We start from the raw sequence: 12,373 nt of genomic DNA, 5'->3' as shown, positions 1-12,373 counted from the left end.
AGTTCCAAAGGGATGCTTCAGTATCCCCCATGATGGCCCATGCTTTAGGGCCCCTCTCATGGGCATCATTTAAAAAAAAAAAACTCTTTCAAGCCTGGATCCTTAAACTAAGGGTTGTCTTTAGGAGTTTCTAGTACCTGAAAAGAACTGAGTTGATGAGAAGAAGGAGATTCCGTCTATGTTTCCTTCTTGAAGAGGGAAAGAATTATACTTTGGCATAGACTCCATCATCTTGGATAAGAGGGCTTATCTACTCTGGAGGGGCCCAGAGTGGTCTGAAGCGCTCACCGTTCCGGATCGCTGCCATCTCACCTCTGTCTGTGTGGGTTCAAGTCCAAGGCTCGGCTAGCGTGGGTACGTGGGAAAGCCTGCCGGTAGCTTCTCGTGCGTCAGTGGTTCTTCCCTGGGTTTTCTAGGGTTCTTCCTCTACCTGTTATACTGTCCGCCATGTATAGCCTATCTTGTGCTGAAAAATGGCGTTAAACCCTAGAACAACAACAACAACAACAAAAATCTACTCTGGATATGGACAAGAAGCCCAAGATAAAAAATTTGAACATGCTATTCATTTCACTTCATAAAATCAAGTCAGTTCAAACAAGTATTGGATTTTAGAAAATCTGTTTCCAAGTTGACAATGGAAGTTCGAATGAGCTTTCTCAGAGAGATTTTTCTTCCCAAATGGCTCTCTGGTGTGACCTGCTGTCAATGGTTCTCTTTTACCTGGTGTGACCTGCTGCCAAAGGCTGTCTTTTACCTGGAGTGACCTGCTGCCAAAGGCTCTCTTTTACTTGATGTGATCTGCTGCCAAAGACTCTCTTTTACCTGGAGTGACCTGCTGCCAAAGGCTCTCTTTTACCTTGTGTGACCTGCTGCCAAAGACTCTCTTTTACCTGATGTGACCTGCTGCCAAAGACTCTCTTTTACCTGGTGTGACCTGCTGCCAAAGACTCTTTTTTACCTGGTGTGACCTGCTGCCAAAGTGCAAGAGGTTCCCTTCCAAGATTGTTCAGCAGCTTCTTAAGCATGTGGCATAAAAACTCTCACTGGTTTTGCAGGAGGAAAGTTTTTTTCTCAGTCTGGAAGATGCCTCACATAACATATGGACTAACCCTAACCTTACCCAATCATAATATGGACTAACCCTAACCCTCTCCTAGCTTCTCTTCAGTTGTGTCCTACTAAGAGATCATGTACTATGCTGCAGTAGCAACTAAAATATTCACAAGATTTGGCAGCCAATCCCATTACCATGGGGAGATCACACTGTCTGACTGCCACTTATTTGGGCAGAGAATTTTTAGCTTTAATAGCTAAATTTTTGGTATGGAAGTATTGGATTTGCAAGGTAGTTCTCCTTAATTATTATGATCAGGTAAGTATTATCATAGAAACATATTTTAGTCCAAAAATTGGCTTCAGTCAATGGCCAGTGTTTTTTTAAAATTGGAGGTGTGATATAAATATGTAATTGAATCAAGTGTTATCTTTTTCGATCCTGTATACGAAGGTTATGCCAATTTATTTATAAAGTCTGCATTTGAGCAATACAAAATAGATTTTAGAGATATTGATGGTACAAACATTTTTTTGCAGCTTGCTAACTACTTTTTGTTTGTCCATCTTTATCATTAAATTTATGGTCTTATAGAGATTGGAGTAGAATGGTTAGATTTTCTTGTAGTAACTTATTTTTCAGCATAAATATAACTTTAATCTTAATGATATTATCCTTAAATTTGAATTTTTTATTGTTCAGTAGGCATATGGATGGATGGATGGATAAATGAAACGAGTGAATATAGAAGTAATAGAAAGATGCATATACACATGCTTCATATGCACACAAAGAATTCAGTCACTTATAAGACTTTAACTTACGCCCTTTTGTTTTTACAGGTGTAACAAGCACTGTTAAGAATACGCTTAATGAATCATGTGTTCAGATCTTGTCTCCACGTAGACGTGTGGACATTCTTCGGGATGCTATGGAGGCTAAGCAGCATGGCAGACCATACAACATTGTATTTTGTGGAGTGAATGGAGTTGGCAAATCAACTAACTTAGCCAAGGTTATTTTTATTTATGTCTTACCTATAGTAACACATAGTGAAACATACGTATCTGGTTACCTGTATTTTTCAAAGGATAAAAGTGTATGGTATTCCATTTGCCCGAGGCTTGTACATTTTTGCATTTACTAATTAATAAGTTTAAAAGACCATCAGTCTAGTAAAAGTTTGGCTATTTTCCTACCTCTGCTCTGCATTCCCATTGTTGCATCATTGTTGATTTATCTCAGCACATGTAGAACTGTAACATTCCAAAAATCACACAAAGGTGAATTGGTTTTCGCATTTATGTATAATATTTTTTGTAAGAATTACAACAAAAAACAAAAATCTTCATTTGGGATTGACTGCATTGAATGTAAGTTATGTATAACAAAGGTTTTTGGAATATGACAGTTCTATATGTGCAGAAATAAATTCATGACAGCTTTAGGTTTTTTTACCTAGCTTTATCAAAATGGGGTCAGGAATATGTGGTTCTGGACAAGTTTGCTGCATATTAACAAAGCGATCTTGGATTTGATTTTACTGAGGTTGTTTCTATTTTGGATGCCATATTTCTAATGTGATTTCGATCAGACAAATCCATGCTTATATTATCCTGATCTGAGACAGGTCTGATGAAGAGTTTGTTACCATTCTGCAAGACATGTATCTGAAACAGTTTTGATCAAACTTGGACTGAGGGCTCATATGAGCCTGATCTTGCATGAACTGGAAGATGAATATGAATAATATATATTAATGAGGTGATCTGGCATCTGATTGGTTGAGCATGTTACCACTCAAGATACTGTGTTTTGATTAAATCTGATAATTAGACATTATTCAATAAGATCTTGTGTGAGTATGTTTATGAGATCAGTGCATATTAATGAAGTCATTATGCATCTGATTGGTTTAGCTTGTCAGAACTTTAGCAGCAGTAATTCTGATAAGATTTTTAAAAAATTAAACTTGGCAAATAGACTTATGTTATCTAGAAATGAATGAAATTTACCCATATTGAAAAGGTGGTCTACATTTGGGCTTATGGCTGAGATTTTGATCACTTGAGGAATAGGAACTGTATTTCTCATTCAATTTTGATGAAATTTGGCAAGTAGGATTTAGACATCAAGATGTTAAATGAGTATAGTAAGAGCAAAATATATAAAAGTAAATTTTTGATATACTTGAAAATTCACACCTAATTCATTTTAAAAAGAATTATGTCTTTTGTGTTTCTTAAATTTCTTTTTACCAGACTTAAGGAAAATAGGTAAAATAAATGAGATATAAAGTTTGGGAGATAATTTACATAAAATTGTGTTTTTACAATATTACATTAGCTTTGCTTAATTAAATGGTTAGTTGTTAAGCTACGTAAAGCCAGTTGAACAATATCAGAACCGTTCTGGACTTTTGTTATAGATCTGCTCTTATTTGTTTTTACTATAACACTGATTATAGCAGATGTTTTGTATATAGATTTGTTTCTGGCTGGTGGAGAATGGTTTCCGTGTCCTGATAGCAGCTTGTGACACATTTCGAGCCGGCGCTGTTGAGCAGCTGCGGACTCACACTCGTAAACTGAATGCACTCCATCCAGCTGAAAAACACAATGGACAGCAGATGGTCCAGCTGTATGAAAAGGGGTATGGTAAAGATGCTGCTGGCATCGCTATGGAAGCTATCAGATATGGTGAGTGATGATCTTCGTTACACCAAAGTTATGGAGGCAGCAGTTTAGTCTCTGCGAATGACATTATAGATCTGTGAATATCATTTGTGTTGGTTCAGATATGGGCACCATTCCAAACAATATAGATCTATTTTATTAGCCTGCCATCACAAATCTTGCCACTTTCTACCTAATATAAAAGTGTCATTTTAGACCTCTTGTTTGTCTGTCCATCTGTCTGGCTCCCATCCCCACCCACTCCAGAAACATTCAGATCTGTTGTATTGTCTTCAAGGCTATGGCTTCATATCAATGGTGGGTGCAAAATATTTGAATATGTCAGTGTCATCAAAATGTGATAATATTTAGACCTCCCTTCACTAAATGCCAGATAAGAGGGTCATATATTGAATTTTCATGTGAATACATGCAGAAATAAAGATATTAATCTATCACTGCCTATACCATATATACTTTCTTATAGGTTGGGTCCAGTTGCAAAATGTGCTGGCAGGTCTGTGTCTATGCAGTTTTCTAGGACTAATCAGTTGAGCATAGACTCGAATCAGTGCCACATCTGGGTCTATGTTGTTTGCTTTTTGTTTTGCTTTGGTTTGGTACTTTATGGCACAGCAACAAAAGTACGTTTAACAGTGCTGATGCAATTGGAGTAAAGTGTCTTGCCCAAAGATATACCTTGCCCAAGGCAGCTAGCCCATGCTGATTGGATGGTACGATTCAAAGCCTCACTCTTTTGGTTCTGCGGTCTCCCTCATTATAATGTGTTTGTTTGAATCCTGGTAGAGCTATTCCTGATTATAACAAGGTTGTTAAGATCTTGTTACAGCTTTCCCTCATTATAATGTGATGTTGGGATCCTGGTAAGGTTTTTCTGATTATAATTTGACTTGTGATGCTGGTACAGCTTTCTCCCATTATAATGTAAATGTTGAGATTCAGTTTCAGCTTTCCCTCATAATGTGGAGCTTGTGATCCTGAATAGCTTTTCCTTATAATGTTGAGGTTGTGATCCTGGTACAGCTTGCCCTCATTATAACATGGCTGTTGTGATCCTGGTACAGATTTCCCTCATAATGTTGTGGTTGGGATCCTGGTACAGATTTCCTTCATAATGTGGTGGTTGGGATGCAGGTACAGATTTCCCTCATAATGTGGTGGTTGGGATCCTGGTACAGCTTTCCCTCATTGCACTGTAGACATTGGGATCTTTATATGACTGTCCCTTATTTGAACATTGTAGTTAGGATTCTGGCACAGCTTTCCCTTATTATAATGTTGTCATTGGGATTCTGGTACAGTTTTCCCTCATGATATGGATGTTGGGATCCTGGTACAACTCTCCCTCATTATAAGATGGTAGTTGAGATCCATAACTGCTTACTGCCTTATGCACCAAACCACGGAATTGTGAGATTTATAAAAAAATCCTATAATTGCATGTATGTCGGAGAGGCAGGGAGTGGAGTGGGGAGATAAAGATTTTTTTTCTCTGAATGGTATTTGTGCATTTAATTCTGTCACATGATAATGTTTAGGAAAGGGAATATAGTTATATCCCAACGCTTTTTTTATATTCAACCCATATTGTCATACATTTCGTAGTTCAACTCTGGTTCAGTTGTAGTCATCGGTCCATGGTGTGCATTTTATCAGGAATTGCATTATAATGAAGGGGATTATTACAGTATATAGGTGTACTGGTTCCTAATGTTATTTTGTCGTCAGCATTGTAATCAGAATGTACTGTGTATTACACTGCTCCGTAACATCTAGTGGCTTCCTGTTTGATCCAGATTCAAATGTAAAATCTGTTCATTGTGCAACATTTTATTTACTGGCTCCAGTCCAGTATATCTATCTCACTTGACCTATGTATACACTCATCTAAAAACCTATCTCACCTGACCAATGTATGCGCCAGTCTAGAAACCTGTCACACCTGATCCATGCATACACCCATCTAGAAACCTATGCTCCTCTTCTGACACTAATATTCTCATTGTTCCCAATGTTGAAGCGAATTCATACAGACTATTGTGTACCAGTGCCCATATATGTGAAACAAATTGTCCGTTGATATTAGACACAAGGAAAACTGTGATCTCATTCAAGAGTGCACTTTATAAACTATTTTGACTACAAGAACATGCTTAAAGACTTAACATTGTTTACTCCCTTAATTATTGTCAGCATGTTTTGTTTTGTATTTTCATGGTGTTTGTTTTTATAATCTTTTGGTACATGTTTTTATGTTTTATCAAATATTGTAATGTACTTATAGCTTCTGAATATTAAGCACTTAGTCCACATTATTATTATAATTATTATTATTATAATTATTATTATTATTATTGTTGTTGTTGTTATTATTATTATAATTATTATTATTATAATTATTATTATTATTAATATTATTATAATTATTATTATTATTATTATTATTATTATTATTATTGTTGTTGTTGTTGTTGTTGTTGTTATTATTATTATTGTTATTATTATTATTATTATTATTGCAGCTCAGGATACTCATATTGACATTGTTCTGATTGACACTGCTGGCAGGATGCAGGACAATGAGCCACTGATGAAAGCTCTGGCAAAGGTACATTGAGAATTTGTTGGTACTTTGTAGATTATGGCAATAATTCATTAATTTTGATTGTGGCAGATATCATATCCAATACTACATACCATATATCATTTTTTGGTAGTGAAACAAGTCTGCAAAAGATAATTGCTCCTCCTTTGTGGTTTAAATGCAAACATTGTATGATCTTAAGAGATGAAGTTATAATAATAATATATATATATATATATATGGTTTGCTGTGTAGTTTATTACCATTGGAAATTATTCACAAAAGGAAGTCTAGATATTAACTAAAAATATGCTGACACATCGATCATTTGGCATGATCAATTTTTATTTCCCAAGGAAGGTAACTGCTCCGAGCAGGAACCTATTTGTAAGCACTAGCACATAACCAACAAGGCAGCTAAGAAATTTTTGTGCATTATTCTTTAGCATTCTTTTTATTAGGTAATAAATTAATTACTTGTTAGTTTACCATAGTGTATGGGATCTTTTGACTATCTTGAATTCCTATACAACTGGAGCCAAAGTTTATGTAAGCTTTTAATAGTTGATTTACTTAAATGTATTTTGAGGCTAATTACCATATTAATTGATGTGTTTATGTTATGATATTGCAGGATCATAAGTCCTTCTCTTACCACAAAATTTGCTTAGTTATATTATTAGATGAAATATTTGTAGATACGAGTATTTAGCTTAGATACTGTAGGTAAGATAGAAAAATGCTGTGTATATTTTAGGTAAGATAGAGACATTCTGTGAGATAGGTAAGATAGAGACATTCTGTGAGATAGGTAAGATAGAGACATTCTGTGAGATAGGTAAGATAGAGACATTCTGTGAGATAGGTAAGATAGAGACATTCTGTGACATAGGTAAGATAGATACATTCTGTGACATAGGTAAGATAGAGACAGGCTGTGTATATTTTAGGTAAGATAGAGACATTCTGTGACATAGGTAAGATAGAGACATTCTGTGACATAGGTAAGATAGAGACATTCTGTGACATAGGTAAGATAGAGACAGGCTGTGTATATTTTAGGTAAGATAGAGACATGCTCTGAGATAGGTAAGATAGAGACATGCTGTGTATATTTCAGGCAAGATCAGAACATGAAGTGTGATTCTTTTATTTAATATTGTATGCCCCTTTTTTCCACAAAGAAATTGTCATTATTGATATTCCAAAATTTAAAATGAGACCTCTCTTCTTGAAAGGAAATAATATTGTACATACCATTTTTACTTGCAATGTTTGTCTCTTTACTATATACTCGTGTATAAGTCAGATCCAATAACAAACAACATAGACCCAGATCTGCGTTTGCATAATGCACTGGCAGAACAGGCTTAAAGCAATAAATCATTTCAATCTTTTAAAGTTAATGGCTATTAATTCATAATTATGCCACCAGAAAAGCTCATTAACATGCTTCACATTTTGACTCTTGTATGCTATCATAGATTTAAAACTCATTAACATGCTTCACATTTTGACTCTTATATGCCACCATAGATTTAAAACTCATTAACATGCTTCACATTTTTACTCTTACATGCTACCATAGATTTATCTCTTGGTTCTTGACAAATATGGTAATCATTTTATCTGACCTTGCACAAAATCATTAGACATAATCAGACTATAAACTCGTCAACTGATTAGTTTTGTAGCGATATCGATTTTAAGAAGATATACATTCTGTCTGAGAATATGAAGTATGGCCATTGTTTTGTTGGGTACATTTTTAAAACAGAGCATTCTCTGGCAATCTCATGATTTTTCTGAAATCAACTGGTGATACTTAAGAGGTGAACTAGTAACTTATTGTCATGTAGTGTATATAGGATAGGTAGATGATAGTGGCAGAAAATACTGAAAACTTCCAATTACTGCAATACCCGTGATATCGTAGGCAGCTACTATAGCTTGTAATGTAGCATAGTACTACTGCTATATAAAACTTCATTTCATGGGAACCATACTGTCTTGAAGCAAGATTACCTTATAATGAAGGTCATGATTTATATAATTTTATTATTTATTAATGACATGAGCTACATGACCATAAGTGTGTACACACTCACATACACACACAATCTCATTTTAGGGGCCTGGGTGGCTGAATTCTTTAAGGTGCTCATCTTTATAGATCACTCATACACAGACCTCAGTCCATGTGGCTTTTTAGTTTCAGCTTGGCTAATGTGAGTAGGTGAGGAAGTGAGAAAGCTTGCTAGTAACTTCCTGTGCAACATTTGTTATTCCCAGGTTCTTTGTCCAGCAAATATACTGGATGCCATGTTTGTTGTATATGTTTGAATAATCATAAAACCCATTAAAATCAACTTGAGGATACGGGTAAATCTTAAATAATAATTTGTAATTACAGCTGATAAATGTGAACAATCCTGACCTTGTGCTGTTTGTGGGAGAGGCTCTTGTAGGGAATGAAGCTGTTGATCAGCTGACTAAATTCAACCAGTCCTTGGCAGACAATTCTAATATGGCAAACCCACGGCTCATAGATGGGATCATTCTTACTAAATTTGACACCATTGATGATAAGGTAAGAATTGATGTGTGAATTTACAATTATTATAATGCTATGTTTATGCATTTTTGAGTGTATTTTTTTTATTGATGGCTTTTATCTTGCTTAAACATTTTGATATTAAATTTGCCTGTCTTTGGGGTCATACTATTAAGGCCACATACATTAAATAATGTAAATGAAAGATGCTGTGTTGACTGGGCCATTAGGAATATAAGTACCACTTGATGTAAATGAATGGATGCTGTGTTGTCTGGACCAGTGGGAATGTAAGCACCACATGATGTAAATGAATGGATACTGCATTGTCTGGGCCATTGGGATTTTAAGCATCAGATGATGTAAATGAATGGATACTGTGTTGTTTGAGCCAGCAGGAATGTAAGCACCACATGATGTTGTAAATGAGTGGATACTGTGTTGACTGAGCCATTGGGATTGTAAGCACCACATGCTCTACATGAATGAATACTGCATTGTCTGGGTCATTGGGATTGTAAGCACCACATAATGTAATTGAAAGATGCTGTGTTGTCTGGGTCATTGGGATTATAAGCACCACATGATGTAAATGAATGGATACTGCATTGTCTGGGCCATTGGGATTGTAAGCACCACATGCTCTACATGAATGGATACTGCATTGTCTGGGCCGTTGGGATTGTAAGTACCACATGATGTAAAATAATGGATGCTGTGTTGTCTGGGCCATTGGAAATGTAAGCACCACATGATGCTGTAAATGAATGGATACTGTGTTGACTTGGTCATTGGGATTGTAAGCACCACATGATGTAAATGAATGGATACTATGTTGACTGGGTCATTGGGATTGTAAGCACCACATGATGTAAATGAATGGATGCTGTGTTGTCTGGGCCAGTGGGAATGTAAGCAACACATGATGTTATAAATGAGTGGATACTGTGTTGACTGAACCATTGGGATTGTGAGCACCACATGCTCTACATGAATAGATACTGCATTGTCTGGGCCATTGGGGATATAAGCACCGCATGATGTAAATGAATGGGTACTTTGCTGTCTGGACCATTGGGACTGTAAGCACCACATGCTGTACATGAATGGATACTGTGTTGGCTGAGCCATTGGGATTATAAGCACCACATGATGTTGTAAATGAATGGATACTGTGTTGACTGAGCCAGTGGGATTGTTAGCACCATATGATGTAAAAGAATAAATGTTACACTTCTCAGTAATGACATGCCACTGAGAAAGATGGTTGATGAAAAAGACAAGATTCTTTGTCGATTATTAAGTATATTCCTTTACCCATTTCAGATTTATTACATTTTCTGAATAATGTTAATTGTGATAGCCTGAAAGACATTTCTTAAAATTAATAAATTCTGTATGAAGCAACAATCATTAATTTAAGATACATCTATATATGATAATGTTCATTGTGATTTGTTTCAGGTTGGGGCTGCCATATCAATGACATATACAACAGGACAACCCATTGTTTTTGTTGGCACAGGACAGACCTACACTGATCTGCGGAATTTGAATGCCAAGGCTGTAGTCCATGCCCTGCTGAAAGCCTGAAGGTCCTAGTCATTTTGTGATGCCTGTTTGCAATAAAAGTTGTTTTTATAGGGTGAGGGACAGGGCAGTTTTATCCTTTCAGATGTGTATACAGGGATGGAATACTCCATTGAACAATAGTTTAAAACTGTGTAAATGTTCTGCTGAATAAGCGGAATTTCCTTTCACATGCTCAGAATTGTATTGAAATCTGAAAGAAACTAAATTTACATTTCTATGCTGATCTTCCCTTGTTTATAATGAATAATGACATTTCTAGTTATCTTTCCTTGAAGTCTCATAAACGTTTTCTGCATTGATGCATACATGTATATTATTTTCAAATCTCATGTAATTTTGTTTATTTCTCTTAATATAACCTGGCAAAATTCTTGTAGAAAATGACAACAGAGAAAAAAATGCATTCATGACTCCTTCATTATTATGTAAGCTGCTATTACATGTATATCTAGCAGATAGGTATACAGTGTCACAATACAAATTTATAGGTAAGGTAACTGGCTCCAAATGTATGGAGTACATTGTTTGTATGCAGAAAAAATACATTTTGTACAAAAATCACTTTCCTCTACATTACGCAGAAGCCTTTTGCTCAAGAATACTGATATAATTGTCTTAGTTAAGATTCTTTTAGAATCAAGACGTTTTTATTTATGTTCAGGTTTTATGACAAATCTTTGGGGCAAATTTTACATTAGAAAGGAATCTGTTATTCAGTATCTCTGTTTTCACTTAAAGTTGTAATATTATTTGAAAATTATCCCTATCCCATCCTGATCATCTTGTTTCTATGTATTCCACCTCACTGCATAATCCAATCAAATTATCGGCCTTAAGCAAGGCTGGGTTACATCGATTTCTCATTGTGATGATAATTAACTGTGTCATGTATTTTTCTATCTGAATCTGTGAAATTAGTTCCCTCTCTTTATTTTCATGAAGTAATTTTGCCTAATAAAGCCTATTTTTTTTATACAGGACATTGACAAGTCTAGTGGATGACAAAAAAATGAAATCAATGTAGAAAATATATTTTTTAGTATGCATGCTGGGAGATCGTAAAGATCATAGAATTACTGAATGTATTAAATTTTAATAATAAGAATTAATTAAAGTGAATGCCATAGAATTACTGAAATTATTAAATTTTAATAATAAGAATTAATTAAGGTGAATGCCAGAATGTATCTTTAAATTGGCAATGTTTTTTCTTCTATGTGTTATAGGTCAAATAGTCGACAACATTTGTGTATGACATGCAAATTGTTTCTTTAACTTTCTGTTGCATATTTTGCACATTATTTATTATTTTGAAGTGTTAGTAAACTTGGAACAAGTCTTGTCTCTCATTGATGCATGTTATATAGAACTGAGGTAAAATTACTAAAGCAGATAAAACTGATAATAGGTTTTGCAAACAAATTTAGACATGGGAAGTTTTTGGGGAGTGATTTGGGAGAAATTAACTGAAATGACTAACACTCCAGCATATAGCCCAGTCACATTATTGAGTTCTTGATAGCTAAAGAAAAATTAAAAGATACCCTCAAAACTGATAAAATGATGCAGGTTATCAGGAAGAATTACATTGATACTGTGACATGCATCAGTGCAGTGCTCAAAAAGTGTATTTTCTTACATTTTAGCTAATGACAGAGAAATTGCTTATATCAAAAGCCTATTTTGCCAAAATTTCAGCATTAGTTCTTTCTTGATGAAGTGCTGTAAACAGAGATAGTTAATAGGTTGGTAAGTTGGGTTTCACTTTATGCCTGTATTTGTTGGAATCCCTTTTCACTAATTAGAGGGATTTGCAATAATTTGTTTACCTTTAATTTGGTTGTGTGGAATTTGATTGCCTTTAATTTGGCTGTGGAATTTGATTGCCT

The 12,373-nt window shown here is 35.1% G+C and overlaps 1 protein-coding gene across 1 annotated transcript in view; it reads left to right on the top strand.

Annotated features, from left to right (window-relative positions):
• The window catches only part of LOC149792851 (signal recognition particle receptor subunit alpha-like), a 42,210-nt gene extending 30,388 nt beyond the window's left edge, over positions 1 to 11,822 (top strand). The window contains exons 10-14 of the mRNA XM_089966628.1: positions 1,900 to 2,072; positions 3,543 to 3,756; positions 6,276 to 6,361; positions 8,751 to 8,927; positions 10,356 to 11,822. Of these exons, the coding sequence (XP_089822754.1) occupies positions 1,900 to 2,072; positions 3,543 to 3,756; positions 6,276 to 6,361; positions 8,751 to 8,927; positions 10,356 to 10,484 (779 nt within the window). The 3' untranslated portion in view covers positions 10,485 to 11,822. The remainder of the gene's footprint in view (positions 1 to 1,899; positions 2,073 to 3,542; positions 3,757 to 6,275; positions 6,362 to 8,750; positions 8,928 to 10,355) is intronic.
• Positions 11,823 to 12,373: the final 551 nt, after the last annotated feature.

Source organism: Sinohyriopsis cumingii, chromosome 8, assembly GCF_028554795.1.
Source record: "Sinohyriopsis cumingii isolate HCF-2022 chromosome 8, ASM2855479v2, whole genome shotgun sequence".
Lineage (NCBI taxonomy): Eukaryota > Metazoa > Mollusca > Bivalvia > Unionida > Unionidae > Sinohyriopsis > Sinohyriopsis cumingii.
This window is presented reverse-complemented; position numbering and strand designations above follow the sequence as displayed.